Source organism: Nanorana parkeri, unplaced genomic scaffold, assembly GCF_000935625.1.
Source record: "Nanorana parkeri isolate BGI_ZX_2015 unplaced genomic scaffold, ASM93562v1 scaffold571, whole genome shotgun sequence".
In the NCBI taxonomy this organism is placed as follows: Eukaryota; Metazoa; Chordata; class Amphibia; order Anura; family Dicroglossidae; genus Nanorana; species Nanorana parkeri.
The window spans coordinates 773,447-800,982 of NW_017306839.1; the positions used below are offsets into that span (position 1 = coordinate 773,447).

A 27,536-nucleotide genomic window follows, 5' to 3' on the forward strand; every position below is an offset into this window, starting at 1 on the left:
TCTTTCCCCTTTCTGTCCCCCCCCCCCCCCCCCCTTTTTACAGTCGTGTAAGCATTTCACTGCATATCATACTGTGTACAATTATGTATGTGACTAATAAAATACAAAGTAAAAATAAATAAAATAAAATCTGACTCACCAGTTTCATTGATGCTAAATGTGCGTTCATCAAATGTAACATTTTCACTAACAAGGCGTATGTAATAATTCCACAGAACCGACGTGTGTTTCTTGCTGAAATAACAGCTGTTTCCACTAGCAGACTCGGTGTTGGGGCAGTCAGTCCATTGTTGGCCACTACAGGGGGAATATATATGAGGCATTCAGACACAGATTTACAAAACCAGATCCTGCATGCACTTGATTTGTGCAGCCTAATACTCAACCCACCGCTGCCACTGCCCTACCAATATGGTTGCCTCCACACATAGGCAGTGCAGAACAAGGCATGGTAAGTCAGTAAATTGAAAAAGATCAGCTGCAGAGAAACCACAGGCAATACTGGTGACTCTTGCTTTGCCCTCTGCCTGCCTTTTTGTAAGTTACAGTTTTCAGAGTTTGGTTTCTCAAATTTTCTTCTGATGTTTATGTTTCACATGTTTGCTGCCCATTATTCCGCATTACATTTTTACATGATTTATACATTTTGCTACCAGTTCATTGCATTTTTAAATTTTTTGCACTAATAGGCCAACTCAATGCTCCTTGCTCCCCCTTTTCGGCAAACGTTCCTCAGGCTGTATTTACGCTTTTTGTTTTTTTATACTTACCTTTTCCATATGTTTTCTGGCCAATCATGTTATGCCACAAGGCCCTCTTCCTCTTCGCCTCTTCTCCAGGCTGGACATCTCTCATAATGCATGGAACGCTGATGCGATCATTGCATTTTTCCACTGCATTCAATCGGTGCAATCCTGATCCTATCTCTTATCTCGATCTAAACCACAATTTTTATTTGCTTTACAATTTTGACAAAAACTGTCAAAAGCAAAATTGGATCGCTCTATCAAATTTATACATGTTTGTCCAGCTTGTCAGGACCTGAACCTTAGAAGATGTGCAGAAAAATACAAATAGAGGACTGTTGAGGACTAGTCACCTGTATTGCCTACCTCTATTATTGTCTATCTGCGAGCTGGTCATCTTGGTAGAAGAGAAAATCTTTTAGCCCTCGTGGCTAGTATGATGTTCAAGAAGAAGCAGTAGAGGTGTAGGAAGCACAGATCCACAGATTGAATGGAGCAGAAGCAGGGAGAACCTAGCACTGTCGATCCTTAGGTATATTTTTTTATCCAGTAATATTAACAGTAAGCACCACAGTAGTGAAATCACCATATTTCACTCTAAATACCATGAGCTTAGCACACAGGGGTAGCAGTGAGTTAGATCAGGGCTGGACAAATCCAAGAAGCCCGGTAGCCGACGCTCCTGGCAAATTACAGTTGATGCCTAACTTTTGAGGTTTACTCTAGTTATAGTCAATGGAGCTGGCTTCTAAAAAATTCTGTTGGCTCCTTGATTGGACAGATTGACTCCTGAATTCCATATTAATATGTCCACCCCTGCCTTAGATGATCTCACAGAGTAGATATACACTCACCGGCCACTTTATTAGGTACACATGTTCAATTGCTTGGTAACACAAATTGCTAATCAGCCAATCATATGGCAGCGACTCAATGCATTTAGGCATCTAGACGACCGAGCATCAGAATGGGGAAGCAATCGGATTTACGTGACTTTGAACGTGGCATGGTTGTTGGTGCCAGACAGGCTGGTCTGAGTATTTAAAAAACTGCTGATATACTGGGATTTTCACTTACAACCATCTCTAGGGCTTACAGAGAATGGTCCGGAAAAGAGAAAATATCCAGTGAGCGGTAGTTGTGTGGATGAAGATGCCTTGTTGATGTCAGAGGTCAGAGGAGAATGAGCAGACTGGTACGAGATGATAGAAAGGCAACAGTAACTCACATAACCACTCGTTACATCCGAGGTATGCAGAAGAGCATCTAAGTGCAAAACATGTCAAACCTTGAAGCAGATGGGCTACAGCAGCAGAAGACCACACCGGGTGCCACTCCTGTCAGCTAAGAACAGGAAAGGGATGCTACAATTCGCACAGGCTTACCAAAATTGGACAATAGAAGATTGGAAAAACGTTGTCTAGTCTGATGAGTCTTGATTTCAGCTGCAACATTCAGATGGTAGGGTCTGAATTTGGAATAAACAACACAAAAGCATAGATCCATCCTGCCTTGTATCAACGGCCCAGGCTGGTTGTGCTGGTGTAATGGTGTGGGGGATATTTTCTTGACACACTTTGGGCCCATGATACTATCATGTCAATATGGACCAAAATATGTGAGGAATGTTTCCAACACCTTGTGGATTCTATGCCACGAAGAATTAAGGCAGTTCTGAAGGCAAAAGGGGGTCCAGCCCGGTACTAGCACGGTGTACCTAATAAAGTGGCCGGTGAGTGTATAGATATGAAGCTCCAGGCATGGGTGTACACTGCTATTTCTCAGCAGGAATTTAATTGTTTTCAGGGTACTGCTTAGGCATAATAAACATTTCTAGATGTTCCCCATAACATCGTGAAAGGTCACTTTTTGATTTTAGGACTACTTTGAGGACTAAGGTTCACAGGCACTTTCGATCCGTGTGAGGTCAGTTGAAGATCAGTTTGAGGCAATATGGCGAGCAGGTTGAGGTCAGTTCGAGCTTAGATATTGGAATATCCAATTCCTGTTTCAAACGATGCATTCAGTATCCTTCTACAAATTGAATCCAAAATGAATTCCAAAAACTCTAAAAATTACAAACTGTGCACTCATCCTGTAACAATCCCTCTAAAACAAGTACAAAAAAAGATATGATACCTTATTCTATACTGGAACTTTATCGAGGTGGACAAGTTTCGAAAATCTCCATAAGTCCAGTAACATGTGAATGTCTCAAGCTGTGGCGATCGGCAGTGCGTGATTCTGGGCCTTCCTGAAGTATCTGAAAAAAAGAAACAGGGTTAATTAAATTGTTGTGAACAGGAAGCAGACATCCACTAACACATTGCTCTCAGCGTTTTCTACATTACAATCTTTTTTATAAAGTAACACCACTTCACAGCTAGCTATACCTATCTATCTAAAATTCCTAAGGCTGCTGGTGATTTTGTTAACCTGGATCCAATAACGCGTGCTGTGTGTATGTAGGAAAACAATATTATTTTACTTACTTAGCATGAAAATCAATTACTGACACTTCTGGAGGTCACAACAGGAGCTGTGATTTGCGAACTGCCTGTGCCTGGGGCTGCAAAGGTACAATTGGCAAGTTTCAAGAAACACTCCTGTAATGTACTTATTGATCTATTCCAGACAATTCTTTTAATTCTATCTATCCTCCGAGCTGCTCATATTGCAGAGATATGGTGCAAATCTTTGGCTTCACACAGTAGCAGTGCAGTAACGGGTGCATTACTGCAATGCAGAGTAACCTGCATCAAATGCATAAGTAGAATGCAGTGCCATTCTTTCTTAAAGCTGAACCCCAGCCAAACAGCTATACACAGATGGAAACCAGAGAATAACGCAGAGAGGACCAAAACATGAAACATGTGAGATGAGATTGCTCTTTTGGTCTGGGGAGCTTGGTGTGATGTACACTTGATTTTGCATCAATAAACACAGGATTCATCGCTTGTATTTTGTGGAGTGCGGTTATTCTCTGGTTTCCGTTCATCCATGGTGACCACACACTTTACAACCTGCACCTGCATGGGAGATACAACGTGAGCTGGGCTGCAGAATCGGAGCGGTGAGGATTTTTTACAAAGCTATATGCAGATGATATAGATACTGTAGAAGGTGAAACAGCTATCATATATATGTATATATATATGATAGCTGTTTCACCTACCAAAGGATTAGGATTTCTGTCCATCCAGTCCTAAAATGTACACAGCCCTGCCACAAAGGCACCGTCCTGTCTGGCAGAGGAGGAGACCTGAGCTTTTTTTGGCTGCAGTTTCACTTTCATTTACAAGTCTCCTTCCCACCCTGTGATTGAAAGTAGAAACAGCACACTAATAAGCTCATCTCTAGCTCTTTGCACTGCTGGACACCTAACTGGTTCCTTGTACTGCTTCTCCAACACCCTTTCTAAGCTGTGCTGTACAGGTATTGCAAGAGGCAGGTACCAAGTCAACTTTAGGTACTTACACTGCTTGCATTTAAAAAAAAAAATATCATGTATTAATGCATACAGAGTTGCATGTGTTTATTATATCTGCCTGGAGTTCAGCATTTATTGGCACCCGACCCCAACACAACTTGCCAACGTGCCTGTGTGGCAGTGCACAGCTATGCACAAGAGAATACTATTATGCATTGCATTGCACAAACCAGTGCATGTCTGATTTTTAGTGCAGTCTGGTGCAACCCAGACATAAGTTAAAACTTCTGTCAAGTCTTTATTGCTGCCTGGAGTGAAGTGGATGGAGCCGGGCTTTAAGGGTGCAAAATGGGGCAGTCAGGGCTTGTTCACACCAAATCCAGACCAGACCTGGATGAGTTTCTGCATATGCAGTGCAGCGCGTTTTGATGCGTTTTTTATGGGTTCTGGTCCTTTTTTTTTGCCTAAAATGGGCTAAAATAGCCTACAATTTAGGTGTAGTCCAGTGAGTTCCAGTTTTTCCACATTGACTGGAACTGAACGCTGTGGTGTGAACTAGAGCCCAAAATACCATTGGAATACATTGGATGCATTTTTGATGTATTCTTAAACTGCTCTGCTCTGCATCTGCTCCGCACTTGGTGTGAACAAGCCCTCAGGGTGGGTTTTGGTTAGATAGAGTGCTAGGTTTACCTAAAACATGAAATCCTGCAAATGTAAACATTTTCTTTTCTCATTCTATTTAAGAACATTTCCCCAGAAACCTCTTCAGTTCTGTCAATTATGATTTCTAGAAAAAAACATTTTACAGTTGTCTTCAAACAGAAGAGTTAATTACAGAAAGAATAAAGAAATCATGTTTTGCATTGTTTTGATTATGTATGTTCCCTGCCCCCAAAATCTGGAAATATTTGTATATATGGTAATAGCCATCCAATTTGTGTCTGCATGAGATCAAATTTTTTCAAACAATAGAACATAATTTCTATATTTAACACAATCATCATTTATGGAAATCTCCCAATTACATAGACATGAGATTACAGTTTTCCAATCCCACTTTTTGGCTAAATATCACGGATGACATAACGCCAGCAGACACTGTCAGCCAAGCCTTGCCAAGGTGACTGCGCATGTAGGAAAACTTTGCTTGATCACTATTGTTTTTCCCCGCCATTCTCTAAACACAAGTGGCCACATGATGGATCATTTCATTTTCCATGTTCAGGTCCATGATGGACCTGAACATGGTCAGATTATGGCTGTATATTCAACCCAAGTGTCTATAGCGGAACTCACTGACATTTATTGATTAATGTCCAGGAGGGTAAACTGAAAATCTCTTCTATCAAGAGTATGCTGTTACACAGGTAAAATAAGTTACTTTGAAGGAGCCTCGTAAATGTGGTCAAAACAGTGTAGCCTTAGAACTGAAGCAAAACTATCTTCATTCTGCAATGAAGGGGTAATATTTATCACTGAATCTCTTGCACAGCTTTCACCAGTGGCCAATTGAACAAAATTTAGCAACAATTTTGTTAAAATATCTTTCAGTTTCTTTGGACAGAATATGGTCACATGACCCCAATAAGCCCATCTCTGGTTGTTTTGGGGTTACTCTGGACTTAGCACAAGGTGCGGCAACATCGCCGAGATCACATGTAAACGAACAATCGGCTTCCTTCACACTACATTTAGTCCTGCTTGTGCAAAGCAGGACTAAATGTATAGAGGGCAACTTACCGCCCGGCGCCCGAAACTTCCCCACAAGAACACCGCTGCCGCCCCTCTCTGCAGTGCTGCCCCGAGGCCGGGCCCCGGTGGCCTTGTGGGGAATCTGGGCCTGCATGTAGCCAACTTCGAAAAAGGTGATGACAACCATATTAGAGTACCTTCCTCTAGCGCCTGTCTTCAATAGAAGTAATTTAACATTATTCTCTATTTTATCAGTTATCAAACATAACATTTCCAACCTTTTATATAATAGAAGGAGAATATTTTACGTTTGTCAGCTAATCAGATCTATGCAGAATTCCCTGAGAAAAAAAACAACATTTTTGTTGACTGCAAAATCAAAGTTTAAATTTCTTTCCTGTATATCTGTCCATGCATGAATGATAACAGCAGATTAATTTGAAAGAAATGGTTAGCCTTCTGTAAAAAGGCCAAGCAAAAGGCAATTATTATGCACATACACTGGAACCAATCAGATTACATCTTACTGTAGTTTGCTAATGACTAACCAATGAATTCCAATTACATGCCACCGGGATGCAACACATAACTCTTTATTTAATTAAATAAATCAGTAGTTCTGCTGTATTGTGCTAGCAGAAGGTATACCATTTACAAGTTCCCTTTTATAGTTCCCCTTTATGGTTTTGTAAATCTTCTACACACATGAGTTACAGCATGAGTAAAAGGTTCATATTAAACGAACAGCATGCTGCGTGATTAATGATGTCCCACATATAAAGCTTCTACAAGTCATTCTTGACATTAATTGCCTGGCAACAGTTTAGGTGGAAAAGCTTCATGTTATGCATGTTGGATATTGGACGGCAGGGTTATTGCTGCTTAAACCCACGCAAACTCCATGAGATTTATAAACAGATTGTATGGCTGGCTGTTATCTGGTTCACTGTTTATTCCAAATGGGAGTAAACAGCTCACACAAATAGATTGGTTTGCCTTCAAAAGCTTTTAAAATGTGAACTCATGCCTTGCCCATACAGGTTTCATTTTTTATTAGCAACCTTTCTGTGTAAACTCCTCTTCTCTTGGAAACCCCGGTGCTCCTTAACCTCCCTGGCGGTATGATTTTTATTTTTTTTCATGTCATTTTTCGGTCTATTTTTTTTCCGAATGTTTCTCATCTTTGTGGTTTTTTTAAATGTATCTTTTTTAATATCCCGCCGGTTCTTCCCCCCTGCGACGCGTACGCTCGCAAGCGATGGAACCCGGGAGACGGAAGCCGGCATCGGCCGCAGAACACAGTGCGGCTCGAAGGACAAGGTAAGTAAATGCTATACAGCTTTCCCGAGTGTAGCTTGGGGTTACCGCTTATGGTATGGAAAAGTAACCCCGAGCTACACTCGGGAATACCACCAGGGAGGTTAAAGTGACACTAAATTTGGGAGTTAAATCTTTAAAATGCATTCAGGTACCGTAACTATTAACAAAATGTATCTTATTTGTGTATCACTCAGCTGTAGATCCTCAAATCATCTCTGAATTTGTGCCGACACTGTCCTTCCTTCTAGAGGGTGGCTACTTTTGTTCCCCATGATCCCTGTGTGTGCGGTAACGTCCCTGTGTGTGCCTCAGGGACCAGGAAACACTCCAAGCCCACTCCTGTGATGGACTACAATCTCATGTTTAGTTTAATAATTTGTATTGAGATTGTAGTCCATCATGGGACAGCTTTTGGAGCAGTGACTACTTTACAATACACACAGGGACAATGAGGAACAAAAGTAGCCACCCTCCAGAAGGAAGGACAGTGTCAGCACCAATTCAGAGATGATTTGAGGATCTACAGCCGAGTGATACACAAATAAGATACATTTATATTAATAGGTAAGGTACTTAAATGCATTTTTAAGATTTAACTCCTGATTTTAGCGTCACTTTAAGCCCACTGAAGCCCCATAAAATGTCTTCTATTAAGTATAGGGGAGCATCTCCTCTTCCTCCCATGATGCAGCAATGGATGTCTGACTGGCCAATTACTATGCCTGAGCACTGTCACCAGGGGGCAAGAAGAGAGTCCTTGGCCCCTGTGTAAACTCTGATGACAATGACCAGAAATCTGCACAGGGCTCTTCGCTCTTGCAAGTGAATAGGGACAAAGCAAAGGTTCACATTAAGAAACACCATCGTGAAAGTCTGATGATTTGCAATGAGAGCATTCATTGTATTGTTCTTTTATTTCACATAACTTTATTTAATTTATCTCCACATTTCCATGCAGACCAATCTGTCCTGCAGAAGCAGCAGAGGTTGGATGAAAGTATTAAGCCATCAGCTTCTATTTTCAGGGTTTATATATTCTTTTACTTTTACTGGTCAGCTTGGTCTGCATATAAATGTTAGCAGAATATAGTATGTTAAGTTTCATTATTCATTTATTATAGGCATTTATATAGCCCCGACAATTTACGCAGTGTTTTACATACTGCACATTCACATCAGTCCCTGCCCTCAAGGAGCTTACACTTGAATTCTTGAAGAGAATAAAAAAACTGCAATTTAACTATTCACTTATCACTATGACAAATGTAGACCTAAATGTAAAGAGTGAAGATTCCCTATGTTATAAGAAACATAAAGAAATGTTCTTTGTGTCTAAGCAGTACATGAAAAATAGCAGTGTACTTGTATGGGATGGTATGAGGGTGTCTAGGTACCCCCCATGGCTACAGCCCCATAGCTGTATATCTACAAAGTGAGATCTAAGGCACTGCTGACTGCGACCACTAGACCCAGGAGATTTGGTGATGTCATTACTGCATTGCTTGCTGAAAAGGAATCTGTGCAGATTATACACCTCCCAACTTTATTCAATCTGTACATTTGTGATTCTGACAACCTGCCTTCTCCCCATCCCCAGTCATCAGCTTACTAGGAAGAAAAGTCCTGTTCTTCTACCAAGATGGCCCCTACACAGAGTCACAGTGTGGAACAAGGCATTTTAATTCAATAATGGCAAAAAGATCAGCTGGGAGACCACAGGCAATACTAGTGACTGGCCCTTTGCCATCTGCTGCAATCTTTGGGCCTGTTTGTATGATTTGTCTGATGTGTTGTGTGAGGTGAGTTTCGGTGTCCTTCAAAATAAATGGACCGTGCAACGCACTAACATATATATGGTGTGTTACTGTGCATTATGTGCATGGGGCAGCTGGCCTGTAATGTGAATTTCACACTTGCAATGGCTTGTAGGAGATGAATTTAAAAACCAAAAAAAGTACATACAGTATATGAAATAAAATCCTGCCTGGAGTTGCACTGCAACACAACAACATGCTTTATTTTATAGTAATCTAGTGTATTTCATCCTATTTACCAGGAACCTGTTGAAGCATCAAAACAAATGCTTTACAGTTTCTTTCCTTTAGAAACAAGCACAAAAATCAGCTACAGCCCAAGGAGAAAAGCCAGTCCCCCGCCAGCATGCCGTAGAGTTAGACTCTTGCTCTCTGTGGGGAAGCAATGATCTCTTTACAGATGGCCAACTCTGCTGAACCAGATGGGTAGCATGAGCTTTTCTGATTGCAGAGCTTTATGCCTGACCTCTATCGACTATATGTCTGAACTACTGTATTTTTTAGTTTTTAGAGGTATATTTATATTCTTTTTGGCATTTTCATGCCCAGTAGCAGCATACAATGGGGCGGAGCCATATCCATGGTATGCTGCCATGTACTGGCATCAGGAAAGGAAAATTACCGATAGGTATACAATTTTCCGTTATATATGCAATATAAATGGGTAAGCCGTATTAGTCCAGTAGACAACACGTCAAAAAAAAACCAAAAAACGTAGTATTGCAGTATGCAATGATACCTTTCTTATTGGACTAACAAAATATATAAAAGACAAGCTTTCAAGAGTGAACCTCTCTTCTTCAGGTCAGAAGCAAAAAAAAAAAAAAAACGTAGTATTGCAGTGTATATGTATTCTTCTGACCTGAAGGAGAGGTTCATTCTCGAAAGCTTGTCTTTTATATATTTTGTTATAATACTACGTTTTTTTTTAACGTCTATATGTATATATATACATATTAATGAGGTATATTACATACCATGACAATCATATCATAAGAGCTACAACTAGACTAGACTAGTTGGCTAGCTGTGAGCTTGTTTTAAAGGTATACACTTTCAGTAGAAGTGACCAGGGTTACCTCCCAATCACTTCTACATAAGTGCAAAAGTGCCACTTCTTAAGCCAGTGATGATGCCGATGGCCTTTCATATTGTCGGTCTCTTCATTGACTGCAGTCAGGATGCCAAATGGGGAGGGGGAACATGCTTTAAAGGCTAAGGTTCGCTTTCAATGTAATCCCAAACATTAGTGGGGGCTACCCTCACACGGCAAGGGTTAAGTGCTTGTTATGTCTAGGAGACATTGTTAAAGCTGTTTCACTTGCCTGATTCCCCCTTGATCCATCTCTGTCCAGTCTAAGGACCGCTGGCATCATCATGGCCTATGCAGGTCCATAGACCTGCATTAGATGTGAGGACACCAAGGGACATTTCAACAGTGAAGGGGGAGAAGAAGTGAGTGCTGACCACTGTGAGAGCTGGGATCAGGAATGTAAAACAGCTTTATATATTTTAAACACTCAGCTGTAGATTCTGAAATCATCTCTGAATTTGAATTTACACTGTCCTTCCTTCTGGAGGGTAGCTACTTTCGTTCCCCATGGTCCCTGTGTGTGTGTTGTAAAGTAGTCACTCCTCACTCCTATGTTGGGCTACAATCTCAGGTTTAGTTTACTAATTTGTATTGAGATTGTAGTCCATCACCAGAGCGAGCTTGGAGCGGTGACTACTTTACAACACACACAGAGACCATGGGGAACAAAAGTAGCCACCCTTCAGAAGGAAGGACAGTGTCAGCCCCAATTCAGAGATTTAAATCCTGAGTTTAGTATCACTCTAATTCTACCATTCCTGCAGAAAATATATGATTTGGAAGAAGGTCTTTAACAAACTTTCAAGTCTGTAAATGTGTATGATAGCAAAAATAATCCAGCAAATTGAGGTGCAAAACTGGAGGCAGGGCTCGGCAGCGATAAGGTTAAAGATCAAGTCTACCTACCCAACAGGCCATTCATTTTCCAATTGCTCTTTCACAGACAGAAGTTTACTGGTAGTGAAAAGAGCAGCAAAGTGACAGAAATCTTTGGTGAAACTGTGAAATCCTATACAGGAAGGGAAGAGGCCACAGATGAGCCAGACAATCGCTGCCAAGAAAAGTCCAAGTTGGACACATTCCGAAAGGGAAAGAATGCTCCAGCCTTCATCGGAGGGAGTTCACTGTTTACTGACTGTGTAAACAATGAGTTATTGACATTCATACACAGAATCCCTCCTCTGTGAACGCCGTGGAAAAACACAGCTATACCGGCAAGTTAAAGATTTTGGTACTATTAGGCACATATTAAAATTGGACGCGATCTCGAAGTTACACGCTGGCATTAAAAAACATCACCACTGTCTAATGTGCTCTTAAGCGTAAGAAGACAAGGGGAAAAAAGACGATCCCATATGGACTGGATCCCAGATATACTCTGAAATCTTCATAAATCACACTGAGTTCCAGAAGAGAGAAAACTGTTTTTTGTTTGGGCCAGATGGTGGTGCCCTTGCTGTTTCTGTGGCTGAATTAAGAATCTTGTTTAGCACCGATAGGTTAGTACTATCCTTGCCAGGATGATTTGTGTTGTCTTATTTTTCTAAAAATGTCACCATTGTGAGCAAACATATTATTTCCAGTCCAAATTTTTTTTTTAAGTAGAACTACTTTTTTAGTTTTGGATAGAGAAAGGGAGGGGTATAACCCCTGTCAACTTTTTTTCTTCCTGTACAATAGCCACAACAGGAAGCGAGAGGAAATCCCTCCAAAGTAAGAGAAATACCTGCTGGTCAGAACGGTTACTAGAACTATTGTGCTCATGGAAAGATTTCCCATCTATTCCTGTTCTGATGACAACCCAAAATCTGGGATTTTCTTTAACTTTTAGTGATAACGGTCACCAGGACAAAGGGTGAGTCTACCTAACAGGTACACAGACAACAATAAAAAGCTGACCAGTGTTCTAATCCCTCTGCACTCCATCCAAAACTAAAAAGAAAAGTGTTAGATTCAGTTACACTTTAAGCTAAGTGTTAAGAGGTGCTTCTATATGACACAATCACCACAGATAAGACAGCCTGCCCTTTGGTGATACATCACTGGGCATACAAGTAAAAGCGAAGGGAGGATTATTTTCTTGGTTAGTTTTCAATCAAACTTGACTGTTGATGCAAATGAATTTCGATTGGCCCAGTCTACTGGCAGCAGGCAGAGAGGTTCTTGATGACCAGCCTGAGGTTGCAATATACAAGAAAGAACTAGTGGATCTCAAGTACTCTTGGTAAAAAGTGCTTCATTGGCATGATATTATTCTACAGTGTGACACTTGGCTTCTATTTCCCACACGGAACATTTGTTTACTACTCTCATTTAATAAGAAGTGGTGGGATTAAAGGACAAGAAGTTCATATAAGCAACTAACTCGTGAATAATACCTCCAACGCTTAGGGCTATATAATGTAATAGTATAAGGTTTTATGCTCTGATTTTTTTATTGTGGGTTCAAATTAACAAGCCGTAGTCTATTCTGCTCACTGTGAGTCTTTGTTTTAGAGATACAGTAGCTCTGATTCTTAGAGTATCAAGGTCTACAGACCACTTGAAGTCAAGCCATAGATGCAGTGAGCCACCTATGTCTCAAGTCAATTTCTTACCAGTAAAGATCATCAGGTTAAGGTAGGTTCCTTTGATGTGGACTCTACTCACTGTTCTTGCTGATTGCTTCCTCCCCACTATGGTACCTCATTATACTTTCATTCTAAATTATCAGGTTTTATTACACCGTGCTCTTACCAGTGTTTTCCTCATCCCCATGTCACCAATGACAACACATCCTACCAGCAGTAAAATGGTTAATGGGGCACCTAACACATGCCTGTAGACCCAGGAACCACAGACTGAGAGATCAATCTGCAATTGTTCTTGGACCCTAAATACATATGGTTCCCAACAGAAGCTAAAACTACAGCAATATTGCATATTGCTGAGGTCCCAAAAGGGATTGTTGGACCCTATTTAGTAGACAGTTAATGCACCTGGAAGCTTACTAGGAGTAAACTTATCCCTACAAATGTCTTACAACTTGCTTATGGTAATTAAAGTGTATTGTCAGTGGATATACATTTTTAGGTTTTCCTGTAATTCTTCCAGGAAAGTAAATTTTTATGTGACTTATACATCATCATTTTAACATATGTTGTACATATTTTCATGAGGTTATTTTACTGGCAGATTCTCTATCTACCAGTGTGATGTTATTGGTACATCACACACTGTTGTTGGTGTACTTGCTAAAAATCAGAGAATGAGTCTCATACAGAGGCATTTGTTTTTAAATAGTCATAGCTGACTTATACATTTATATATAGTGAGAGGAGCATTGTGCAGCACTACTAGCAGTAAGCAAATATGGCTCTTTATGTAGTTTCAAAGATGTGTCCCTGGAAATGTCTTTGGCTTAACAAACAGTATCATAATAGTGTTAGCAAATTCCGTTCTCAACCTCTAATAGTTTTTTAGATGATCATTAAAATTAAAATATATTGATGAACACAAAAATAACTTTTTTGAAGAAAATGCGGAAGAGACTCCCTCCAGTGCTGGCCACAAGTCTAAACGTAGTATTAAACTTTCAATCTGTTTTTCAATAATTAATCCAGATCAAACAAATGCACATTACCCTGCAAAGTATTTCTTTATATTTTTTTCCAAGCACTTAAAGTCATAATGTTTTCATAAAGCAGGCTCCTACTCTCTCAGCTCAGTTTCCCTGAACTTCCTGTCCAGTACAAGATCACAAGGGACAAAGCAGCCTCCAGCAGCTGTCCATCTACTACTTTGGAGAAGGGAGGAGCGAGGAGTATGGAGAAAGGGCGTGTCTTGTCTTGCTGGGTTTGTGGAGACACACACAGATTACTAGCACACACAAGGTGGCTCCTTAGGACCCTGCAGGGGAAAGGAGTCACCCTAAAAGAGAATATCAGGGTCAGTGTTTAGGAGACCAGCTGATTCTGCAGGAAATTAAAATCTTTTAACTTCAAGGAGCAGCATCCATTGTAAGTGATTTAATCAGCATTATAAATAGCTTAAAAATCTTTTGACTTTAATATCAATATTCAATATAATTGAAAGTCTGGTTGCTTGCTCACATGACCTCTTCTAAAGAGAAGGACCCTGACATGAACATTGACCCTCCCTTTTAGCGGTGATCACATGACCAAATGCCTACTTTCACATACATGGACAGCACTGAATTAGGTCTGCAGCGGTTTTTGCACTTGAAAATCATTCTGGCAACCACGAAAAGCAATACCTACAATTTGACTGGTTCTCATGGACAGAAGTCTTATTTTAACTTTGCTGCAATGTTCCTAAATCAGTTCCTGAGTGTCCACTTACGAAGCAGCACTTCAGAGCTCTGTCCGATGACAGGTCTGAGGACAGAGAGCGAACTCGTCAGACTTGTAACTGGCACAGTGTTGAAAAGCTGGAGAACAATGACAGGGACTCTCTCATGTTTCAGGGACTCCAGGCCAGTGACACAGAAAGCTGTGCAGTGCTAATTCTGAGAACGATCTGCTTTCAGCCTTCTGCGCAGAGAGACCTGAGCCTGGGCCAAGAATCCCAATCCAGCTGCAAAACACTCAGGGAAACATTTGTGTTTAATTATGTCAAACTGTCTTTAAATGTAGAGGTCAGATGTACACGAATTGTCACTGACACTGAACAGCGTGTGCTGGTGAATGTGAAATGATAACTGAATAAAAGACAGCTGAGCAACAAGCCTGTCATGTAAGATCAGATTTTCTTTACACTTGGCTTCATCTGTCATTTTCCTAGCTCTTGTCTGGCTTTAGTTAATAACACAGGTAGGCAACCTCAGGCTGTGGTGAAACTGCAAATGCTATCATGCCTCTGGGAGTCTTGCAATGCCTCGTGGTACTTGTAGTTCTGCAACAGCTGGAGTGCCGAGGTTGCCAGCCCCTGGTTTAGCTTATTAAATTTTAACATAAATAATTACATTAAAGGGAAATAGACTGATTGGGAGAGTAAAATAGAGCTCTATACTTCGAGAACTGAGCGATCACAAATCACTGGTTGCTCACCTCATGGTCTTCTCCCGTCAGAGAGAAGTGACTATCAGTCACCGCCCCCCCATTCCTCCGTTGCTCCAGCACTCATCGGAGGGACAGACAGGTGAGGGGGCGGGCACAGCTGGCTCTAAAGAGGCAGAGTCAGCTGCCAATCAGGCAACGGGGTGGATTCCAACAATCTTTTCGGGCTGTGGTGCGGCTCTGTGCAATAGCTGACTTTGGGTCACATTAGTACATTATTCGTGTGACCAAAAGAGACCTGTAGCCAAAAAAAAAGGTTTGGCTGTACTTGAGAGGCTACATTTATAAAACTGCTCAATCAATGGAATATAACATATTCCTTCTTTTTTAATTGCCTCTGGGACTTCCGTTAAATTATTTTTGTATAAACAGTCTAGCTTAGGGGAAAGTAACCCCAAACTCCAGCTGTGGTGAAACTACACATCCCATGAGCCATTGCAAGACTCTGACATCCACAGGCATGACTGCCAGATTTTTAGTTTCACTACAGCTGGAGGGCCGAGGTGGCCTACCCCTGGTCTGGACTATTTTAAAGTGACATTACACTCAGGAGTTAAATATTAAAAATACATTCAAGTACCTTAACTTTTAACAAAAATGTAGCTTATTTGTAGATCCTCAAATCATCCCTGATTTGGTGCTGATACTGTCCTTCCTTCTTTTGTTCCCCATAGTCCCCGTGTGTGTTGTAAAGTAGCCACCGCTCCAAGCTCACTCCTGTGATGGACTACAATCTCACATTTAGTTTACTTTCTTGTATTGAGATTTTGGTCCATCACAGGAGTGAGCTTGGAGCAGTGGTTACTTTAAAACACGCATCCCTACTTTCTAAGGTTAGTTTTGAATGTCCCTATTGTGGTTTAAGCTCATGCCCCTGTGTTCTTGATCTCAGTTTCATATTAAAAATGCTGCAGGTAAGTCTGAAAAAAGTAATGTTTAGCTGTACTCGAAGTGGACCTGAACTCCAAAAGCAAAAAGTTTGCTATGTTATCAATATAATCATCTAGAAACGGTAATTGTCCCTAAGCGGTACCACAAAATACCTACCATTTGTCTTGAATTCCTCTTGAAAAACAACAGTGCCCTTCCTCTGCCTACAGGCCCATATCTGAAAGCCTGCAGTGTGTGATCATCTGAGGCACTGCTTCCTCTGACTTGGAGATTTGGTAATGCCACCACTGTGCTGCTCTCTGTTCTCTTTGCTGGAGAGGAGGTTGTGCTTGAGGACCTGCAGTGCCAGGATCTCCCTGCTTCTGTGTCATTCATTCTGTGGATCTGTGCTTTCTGCACCTCAACTTCTGCAGCCTGAATATTCCCCTCCCCTTCAGTCATCAGATCACCAATCATTAGAGCAGCAGCACTGACATCAGGAAGCCAAACCCTGCCTCTATCAAGATGACCAACTCCACACAAAAACAAGGCATGGTAAATTAATCATGGGAAAACATCAGCGAAACCCAAATAAATAATGCATCCATGTTACATATATTAACAAAGATGCATACATGATTTTATAATTTATTTTCAGGAACTAAAATACAGAATTTGAGAGCTAGCACACAGTGGACAGTGGCCTTTAAAGTGAAGGGAAACATCTCTGATCGGCCAATCAATTCCTGGTGATGTCACCAAATCACTGGCATAAATCTTACATTGACCTTTAATGAAATCCAGTTCCGGAGTACATAGCTAATGTGTGGATAGTTCAGCCCTCTGGCCATCCATGAAAATGATTAATATATTTTCAGGCATAACATTTATATCCAATGGTTTAATAACTTAAAGGAAATGACTGTGGACTAGCAGTGTGTGACTTTCACTCAATGCCATATATGATTTATGAGGTAGGTTTTCCATAGTAATTGCCATGCGTGAATTATTTTCAGGTTGAAAGCTAATTTACAGCTCTCTGTACTATTAATTAATGCACACTTTTAGAAAGATAAGAGATAAGATTAAGATAAGAGATAAGAGATTAGATAAGATTAATATGTTCATACAATGCAGTTGCTATGGTGCTTTCAGTAAAATATATTTATTTTTGTGTTCTTGTGTTTAATACATTTTTAGTATATGGATCCAACTTCTGTAAACGATCAGATACTCCTCAAAAACCTATTAACATGCTGCGAGTTTATTCCGAAAGGCTGTGCAAAGAGCAATGATAATACAAAATGCAGATATTATTACTTCTTTTGCCTAAGCTGAACTCCAGGCTCCCTTACTACAGGTATAGATGATGGGCAGTAAGTAAAAATGTGTAGTTTAGAGGATTATTTGCCTTCATTAGAATTGTATTTAAAGAAGAAGTCTCATTAAAATTTTACATTTTTATTTAATCCACTAGGGGACCAAGTGCATATACCACTTTGTCCCATTAAAGTCCGTCCTGCTGTTGCCAAGAAGCATGGTCTGACAGTTTACCCACCGCTCTCCGACCACCCGCTATCAAGAAGAAGTGTTTTCAGTGACAGTGCCAGTCTCTGACAGCAGGGGTTGTTCTAGAGACGAGCACTGCAATTCATGCTATGATCTATCTGCCAAGACTCCTTGTAAATACACAGCCCCGGCAGATAGATCAAAACCCCACAGCTCTGAGCAAGCTTTTATAAATAAATTATAAGTGCTGTCAGAACTGTGTTATACAAATGACTGGCCTCAACAGCACTGACTGTTCATTCATAAAAGCTAGGGATGTCCCGATACAATTTTTTTTAAGACCAAGCACAAGTACTGTCCCTCAGTATTGGTAATTGCTGATACCAAATACCGATACTTTTTCTTAAAAGGACATGTGACATTTATTCTAAAACAATACAGACTAATGATTTTAGGGCAGTTTCTTACTAGGACTGCATCCAGATGTCACCAGGCTGCGTCCAGATGTTACTAGGCTGTGTGCAGATGTTACCAGGCTGTGGCCAGATGTTACCAGGCTGCGTCCAGATCTCACCTAAGCTGTGCCCAGGTCTCACCAGAGCTGCATCCAGATCTCACTAGAGCTGCATCCAGATTTCACCAGAGCTGCGCCCAGATCTCACCAGAGCTGCGCCCAGATCTCACCAGAGCTGCATCCAGATCTCACTAGAGCTGCATCCAGATTTCACCAGAGCTGCGCCCAGATCTCACCAGAGCTGCGTCCAGATCTCACCAGAGCTGCATCCAGATCTCACCAGAGCTGCCTCCAGATCTCAGCAGGGCTCTGCGGGCAGGTGCTGGGCTGAACAGGCGGGTGGTGAGCTGAATGGGGCAGGTTCCTGTCTTGTGCCAGCTCCAAAGCGGTACGTGCGAGCTGTGCCTGCACAGGAAGGAGGAGGAGGAGATGTGGGACCCGGCAGGTAGTGTCAAAGACAGCTACTTCCAGGTCCCCAGCAGGCTGCCTCAAGTCCCCACAAGAGCGGGACCTTAGGCAGCCGTTTTGATAAAAAAATGTAAAAGGGCCAGTTTCAGCCTTTAGTATCGGGGCATTTTCACGAGCACTTGCAGTGTATTGGCACCAATACTAGTATCGGGACATCCCTAATAAAAGCTCACTCAGCTCTGGAGGGGCTGTCATCTAACTGGAGGGGTTGTGATTTTACAAGCAGCCCCGACAAATAGATCACATAACCCTCCTATGCTGAATGAGCTTTTATGAATAAACAATCAGCGCTGTTGGTACGGTGTGATAGAACTGTTTACTCTTTATGTTTACTAGCATCCGGCAGCTCCATCACATATTCTTCATAGTAAATGAACAGTCAGCTGAGAGAGGGGGTGGGGGCTTAGTGCCATCTATACCTCTCACCACAGAAACACCCATATTTTAGGCTTCAGACTGGGGTGGAGTTACAGTCAGCATTAACAAAAATAAAGAGGTACTTTTGCTCTGCAATAGCGCAACCAATCTGCATGGGACCAAGTGCTTTATGCATTTGTTCCCTGGCAGATAAAATAAAAATTTACTATTTTTGTGAGACTTCTTCTTCAAAGAAGGCAAAAAGCTCCCGCTTGTGATATCATTGCAGTTTTCTGGACTATGCGTCCCAGCATCTTTTGCAGCCAACTAATCATGTAGGTTTCCATGGACCTTCTCTTTTAGTTGGATACATGTACAGTTCAACAGTTCTGCCATTGTAACTGCCCAGTCTCCTTCTGCCAAATAATGGTTAAGGGTTTTAAAAGGCAGGGTAGGCAGAGTACTCAGCACTGCATTTTGCCCACTAGCTGCATAGGATGCATGGCCTAGCTAAGTTTCTCAACACATGCAGCCAAGGGGGAGGACCATGAGCCAACCTGAAAATGGTTTAAAGCCAGCACAGTTAATCCAATCTACCAGTAACCAGGAAGATCACCACAACGATTCTCATTCTATATCTTGCCTTTTAAATCTTTGCTCTACATATATCATCAAAATATAAACTTTATAAATGATGTCTTTAAACTATACTACTATGTACTCCCATAACGGCTCCTCAGGGTGTTGTATACTACCCATGCTGGTGGCCTGTGTGTTCAAATGCTCCCACTTTGCATATCCCCCAGCCACTGCAGGTATTCCATACTCCCAGGTGTGTGGAATAGCCACTCTGTCCATAAAAAGAGGGATTGTATGGATCATTCACCCACTATCAGGTTTATCACACACACACAGTGAACACAAAAAAGTGTTCCAATGTAGTATGGCAAGCCAGAACAAGAGTGCTATATCTACAATCTTTATGGCACATCTGTAACTTAAGTCAAACACAAACTCTTAAAAAAAATAAAAATGTATGTTTCCATTTTCCATGAGCCTTCTGAGTTTATCGTTCATGCTGAATGAGGCTCTATAACTAAAATGCCTTCAGTGCATGCACCATAGCTGCAGAGTTGTTATTATAGCTGTGAGCCTGAAACTGAAAATTAGACATCAGCTGGAGTCTGGATATGCGTGATTTGACAGGCAAGCAATCTTTATTTTTCTAAGTGAGCAGTACATACATGTATGTGTTTATTGTAAAATCCGCACATATAATGACCTCTACAGGCATCTCCTGGTCTTAGTATTCTTTCAGTGATCAACAGGCATTGGCTTTTGGTGGCCACAATAAGCTCAGTAAATGCAAGCAGTGTACAAATTATATAGTATAACATCTCGCACACTAATAATCCTGTTGCTGGCACCTATGTGTCAATGTGCCAGCGATTCTGTCATGCCAGTGAGAGAGCAGAGACAACACAACACTATACAATCTTCTTTTATAGTATCGCTCCCTTGCTGGCTGGACCAGTGAAGTGTCACTTCATCACTGCTCCCTTACTACTGGGCGAGATTTTAGAGCAGTTTCAGCTGGAGAGCTGGAGTTGCCCACCCCTGCCATCTAGCCATCTACAGCTGAGTGATACACAAATAAGTAGAGGTGCACCAAACTGAACATTTAAATTGTAAATTTAAAAAATATATATTTTTTTAATGAACTTTTTAATGTTTTTATATTTTATTTTTATTTATTTATCTTTATTAAATATTTTTTTTTTTACCTTACTTTTAGGGGCTTCGGGGAAATATTAGCGGTCTAAACATAACCCTGATATTTCCCTTTTAAAATAGAGTCCTCAATCTCTTCTTCTGCAGCCCCTGTTATAAATGAACAGGAAGCCTCTATACTGAGTGTTCCTGTTCATTCATAACTTGTGGAGATAGTATGAGTGTTATGTACATAATCATGAATGTACAGGAAGTGATGTAGAGCACTTCCCATTCATTAATAATTGAGGATATAGTAACCATACTCTGTCCTCAATTATTTAAAACACTCAGCGATCACTGATCACTGAGTGTTTGTACCCGCTCTTCATCCTGGATCAGCTGTCACAGGAGGCTGAGCGAGCGGTGTGGGGAGGAGATTTCGATCTCCTCTGACAGCTGACTCCTCCCCCGCACTGCCGGCCCAGCCTCCTGTGACAGCTGACAGCTGATCTGTCAAAGGAGGCTGGACGGGGTTGTGCGAGAGGAGAGCTCAGTCTCCTGTGACAGCACTGCAAACTGTCTCCGCCCAGAGGCTGAGCGGTGTGGGAGGAAAAACGCTAGCTGCTCACAGCGCTCTCTTCCCCGCTGGGTCACAGAGCGGGGAAGTGCCAAAAGTGCCATTTTCCCCCGATATGTTTTGGCGGCCGAAATTTTGGTGCATCCCTACAAATAAGATACATTTTTGTTAATAGTTAAAGGGACTTGAATGCATTTTTAAGATTTAACTCCTGAGTTTAGTGTCACTTTAAAAACTCCTTCACAACTGAAAAAAATCCTTAAATGTATATGTACAAGAAAAAGTAAAATAAAAGGCAACAAACCTAAAAAAGGCCATTGCGTTGATACTACAATTTTTATTGTGCACTTGTATCAGGGCAATGATATGGGAAACTTGAGTGTTGTGTATGGTGGTCATTGAGCTGCGTCCTGTGGTTTTCATGGGAGGGGGGGGGGCATGCAAAAAAACACACATAAGTGGGTTTCCCCCTTCACATCACATCACAGTGCCCTCTTCAAATCAAGATCCTCACCCCCTTTCACATCAGAGTCACCCTATTCACATCAGAAGCTTCTCTTTCATGTCAGTCACATCACAGTTCCCCCTTTACATCAGAATCTCCCTTTCACATCAGAGTCCCCCTTTACATCAGGAGCTCCCTTTCACATCACAGTTCCCCCTTTACATCAGGAGCCACGCTTTTACGTCAGAAGCTCCTCTTTCATGTCAGAGTCCCCCATTTTCACATCAGAGTTCCCTCTTTACATCAGTTTTCATTCCCCCTTCACATCAGAGTCCTACTTACACAAAATTTTAAGGCTCCCCTGAGGAAGCCAGAGGGGACACCAGGGTGTCACGGCACCCTAGTTAAAAAAGGTTGACTACACTACTCTAGCACTACAAGCCTTAGAATGCATAGAATTGATAATTATCTGAGTGATAAGTGCTGGTCAAATGCTGATATGATTGGCTGGGTAACTCTTTGGGTGACCATATACAATCCATAGAGGGGGGTGCATCCACCCAATTATAAAAACTGTTAAAGCAAGTGTAGATTTTATGGCAAGGGTGGACAATACATATTGAATTCAGGAGCCAGTCTGTCCAATCCAAGAGCCAGCAGACATTTTTGTAGGAGCCAGCTCCACTGACAATAATTAGAAAAAAAACTAAAAGGTTAGGCACCAGCTGTAATGTGAAAGAGGCATTGGCTACCTGGCTCTTAAGACTGGTCCAGTCCTGGTTTAATAATGTAACAGCCCGGGACATCATCTAGTTAAAATGGGCGAAAAGGTAAAAGTTGTGGGTGGCAGCATGTGGCCTAAAAATCACAGGTAATCGCACATGGAGTGAATACCTGCGTGCAGTTAGGGACATATGATTGGCTCTGGATGCAAACAGTCTGCCTCCAGAGCTGCTCATCTGCCCCCAGCCGCATATAATCACTCCTTGAGAAATTGAATAAATGAAAACAGCCATAGACAGTGTCTGACAATGCCGTTGATTTGTACAGGCTTATGACGGCAGGTGAAAATAAACACCTGGCCATACCTGCTGATCTGGGCAGTGTATAGCCATAAATCGCCATGCGAATGAGAACCCATTGCAGTTCTCTACATGTTGCCCAGTGACTTTTATACAGCCTGGCACATGAAGAGCTGCACTGGCACAGCTCCTCACAGACACTCAGAAAAGAATTTCACAGTAACCATATCCCGAGGGAATAAAACATGATCTGCACACAGTGTGCCTGTGGGGCACCCGCAGCCTTCAGTGAGCCAGGGCGAAAGTTCTTATTCATCCTTTACTGAAGTGAGGGATGGGATGGGACAAACTGAAAGGTCAAGGTTTTGCATGGGCATCATGCATTTTTGAAATATCGCTACATAATATTAATTTGCTTATTTAATAGTATAACCGTACTTTAAAAGCACATGGACTATTTTAATACAGGGGGTCCAAGCAACTTTGAAAATATAACCTATTAGCTCTGCCTATTCTTTTGTTGTGTTCTAAGAGATATCATTACTCTACCAGCCCAGCATTAAGATTGTACTGTTTACATTTAGCTGGTGTGCAGTCTGAACTGTAACTGCAGACAGGGACTGAGAACAAGGGAAGCATCTCTTTCACATGCTTGATTCAATGTTCGTCAAGAGCCAAAACATTTATTTATTTAAAGAAGAATTCAGGGTGCAAATTGTATTAACCCTTGCAGTGGGGCTTCCCCTGCCCTGCAAGGGTTACCTGCTCATTTTGGCGTAGGGTAAAAAAACAAACAAAAAAAAAACCTCACCTAATCCTTGCAGTCGGCAGCATTCCTTCCAGCCTCTCTCCTACTCCACTGCAGTGATGGTATGCCCCTTGGTGTCCGCCCGTCCTATACACTGTATTGGACATGATGACTCACAGGACCTTAGACCGTTGCAGCAGAAAGGGGGGAGATGCTCCAAGGATCAGGTGAATACAACTTTTTTTTTTTTTACCCAAGGCAAAAACTAGCTGCACTACACTTATTTATCATTATCAATTTATCACTTATTTATTATTTACTTATTTATCACTGAAGATCATTATTTGACAGATTTCAATCCAGGTTTCAATGTAAGGATATACGCTGTCAACATGATTGTCCTGCAGGAAGAACGGCTGCTGAACCATGATGAGTGATTGCAACCACAAGCTTTTTTAAAACATGCATACAGCGAAATCCCACTCTCCTGCTTCTGGAAATCTACCAAGGGGGGTGGTGCTGGCAGTCTTTTGATAAACAGGTTACCCAGTATAACATACATAAAGGAGAACTATGAGGTGAGTGCTCTTCAATCACCTCATAGTTCTAGCCGACCTGTGACAATGAAACTGTCACAACGAGCTACAGCTCGCGGTATACTGAGCCTTGGGTGACGGGAGGACGCTAGTTTGTGTCCTCTCGTTACCCTAAGGAGAATTATGGGGAAAAGCCTTAACCCCATAGTTCTCCTTCAAACATAACCCAACAATAACACACACATCACCCATAAACTGATGACCATGTCCTCAGAATGGTCAATTTGCTCAAGGCTGCGTCGCCACCTATGCTAAGGAGGAGAGTTATCAGTGGTGACCATCCAATCACTGCAGGACTGGAACCTCTTTGGAGGTGAGATCCAAGAGGGCACCCTGTGTCACTTCCTCCAGATGTAGGGTACACTTCTGGATCCCACCTCTGATGGAATGAAGACCTCACAAGCCCCCTAAGATTATATATTAGGGGCAAAAAGAAAAATGTCTTCACTTGAGAAGATTAAAAAAAAAATTATTGGGAAAGAGAAAGCTGCCAGTAAAAGTGTTCAGCTCTCATGCTACCAGATATACATCTGATTTTCTCTGCTGGCTCACTTCTGTGATCTTATAAGTAAATTATTAATAAACTGTATCATCTGGAAAAACTGTTGATAGCCTCCCCAAGATGCATCCATAAATTTATTGTTACTTGGAGACCTCTTTTGGCACATAAACCAGATGGGGTCCTGAGTTACGCATAATAAAAAGTATTTTTGCACTAAAACTAACCGGAGAAACTTATGGAACTTATTAGATGTAAATAGCACTTGAAGTGGAAATAACTCAGAAATGCGTAGTGTTCCCCCAGAGCACCAGCAAACTTCACTGTGATGGTAAACATTCCATTCTTCTCCCTGTCTACAAGTCACTATCTGTGTTCCTGGCAACAAAAGATCTATGTATCCAAGATGTGATACCGGACTTCTAATGGCCTCTGGGAAGATTTTCCGCATTTCAGGAGAGAGGCTCAATATTTCTTCAAGGTTCAACACAGAAGCAGTGAAACTGGGATGTTTGCTTAGCAGATACCAAGGTTAATTACAAGCTTAATACATCATTATGTGTTTTAGAAGGGAAGAGAGAAAGTCTTGTATGAAATTGCTAGATATAGCTATGTATCTGTCAGAGTGATTGAGTTTACTGGTTTACTGGTTTAATTTAATTTAATGCCAATTCGCCTATTACATATACGGTACTCATTTTCATTCTTGCCCTGCCACTCCATTCAGCAATTGCCAGCAATTCTGCATATGGAAGAATCATGCGACTCTCTATCAGCGCTGTAACAGTGCTGGGGCTTTGCGATTGGCTCAGTGCTGTCACATGGAGTGGAAAATCCTCAGTCACTTGTAAGCTCCCACTGGGATCAACCCAGAGCTTACACAGGGCGTCTTCTTCTCCCTCCTTGCCAGTGAATTGAAAGTAACGAAGAGAAGTATTAGCTACTTCATGGCTTGGCTCTAAACTGAACCCATTTCTTTGACCAACATGAGACAGGGCTAGTATTAGTGAAACGATATAGCTTCGCTGCATCAGAATTGGTATAAAACATGTGGATCATGGAGGCACTGATTCTATCAGAGCCAAAGCACTCAAGTGTTTTGTTTTATAGCAGTTCCCCTTTCAGCATTTTGAACATAAATGAATTTGTTTCTAGTGTTAATATGAGCCTCTTAGTTATCTGTTATTAAAGAGTTTTATGATACATGGACCTACACTCCTGTAAAGTTATTTGCATCCATACAACCCTCCCCCCACCCGCAATCTGTTTTTTACTTTTTAACTCCAGCCCTCCCCACGCCTCCATTACTTGCTAGGCAAGAGTAACATGTCCTTTGATACAGCAGCCTCTTTGGATTTCTACTTCAGCTATCCAGAAGGCATTGGCTTTCCAACAGCAGGTGGAGAATGGTGGAGCTGACAATGCATCATCAGAAGATACAACTAACTCCAGATGACATAAGGAAAAAAGATGGCGGCACAGAACTCGGCATCTGGCAGGAGATCAGAGGATGCTAGCAGAACGTTGAATTTGTTGGGCATGTGAGTATGTTAACAGGTTAATAGGTAATAATAGTTAATAGGTAATAGGGAATGCTAGAAAAAAAAGCACATGGTGGGTGAAATTCCTCTTTAAACCACCCTCCTGCTTTTTACTTAATAGTATTCATCATGCGTCAAATTTGTTGTCACGATGAAGAAAAAATTAGGCTCTAGCTATTGTCTCCAGGCAATTAAAGATGTGTAGTTAAATCTCCCACAACAGAATTACGAGTTGTCTTGTCACCTGACGAGCACATTACATGTATTCTATTCTAGTACAGGACTGGATCCCTCTTTGTATGAGGACAAAGACAATGCATTCCATTGTTATTCATAGTTCTGCAGTAGCAGGGAGATACTGGCAATGTTCTTTAAAACCTGAGATTTGCTGGCACACATCTCAAGTAATTCTCTTTTGAAATATACTAAAATAAAAATGCAGCCAGTAGAATATAGATTTATAAATCTGATGCTTGAAAATATTCTAAAGATGATGTCCCACCTGTTTAGCTAGAAGAAGTTTTCATCACAGTGAAGTTGACGTGTTTACGGGAACAAACCCCAGCATTTGTACCAGTGGGGTCCTGCAGCCTTTTAGCAATTGTGCAGCCCTCGGATCGCAGCAGTCAGTAGATACGTGGGAGCATTGATTTGTATAGGGACCCTAATGGCTGTGATCTCTAGCAGTATCATGTAACTTGTTTCCAGTCTCTGTCTGTTTCTTGCAGCATGGTTCCATGTTCTACTGTAGTATAGTCACTGCACAATACCATATAACTGAATATAATTTGTGGTCCTTTGGTGATGATGTTTCACCTTGTACACCTCAATCGATTTGTTCCCAACACATATTAAAACTGAGGAAGCCACTTGGATGAGCTGTGAAACATCTTGAAAATTACAAGTCCATGTATTTATTACAAGCTATACCATGACCTACATAAACGAAAACAATTTTAGACAAGTGTTTTCCGACAATAGTTTATTTTCAAACGTGTAATGTGTATCACGTCCACAGGGTTTGATGGAGTATTACTGAGTGGAGAATCGGCAATCTGTAATATCCAGCAATGCCCCATAATGCCTAGTGACGTGTGATGACTGACTGAACTACTGTAACACTGATGATCAATCTGAGCTAAGTCTGAAGGCAGTAGGGGCATTAATGAATATATTTATCCTTCAATCATTGCAACTTCCAGAAGATACAGAAAGGTTTGGCAGGGGATGTAGTACAGGGGACAAGAATCGCAATACTATGTGACGTGCATATTTTCCTAATTCTCTCCCCTGACCTAGAACCAGTTGGGATAGCATGGCAGGACACTACATATTGAAAGTAGCCATGCCCTAAACATGAACTCTCGTATTGGCTATACCAGAAAATCAGATATTATCAGGGTGTATCAGGTAGTTGGTAGGTAGTTGTATCAGGGTGTTACTTATATCTCTATAGACCGAGATGTTCATATATACACACACACACACACACACACATGTTCTGCTTTAACCTTCTGCTGCA

General features: G+C 41.4%; 1 protein-coding gene across 1 annotated transcript in view; it reads right to left on the reverse strand.

Annotated features, from left to right (window-relative positions):
- Positions 1–27,536, reverse strand: part of GHR (growth hormone receptor) — a 108,490-nt gene that overhangs the window by 30,526 nt on the left and 50,428 nt on the right. The window contains exon 2 of the mRNA XM_018562304.1: positions 2,898–3,009. Within this exon, the coding sequence (XP_018417806.1) occupies positions 2,898–3,009 (112 nt within the window). The remainder of the gene's footprint in view (positions 1–2,897; positions 3,010–27,536) is intronic.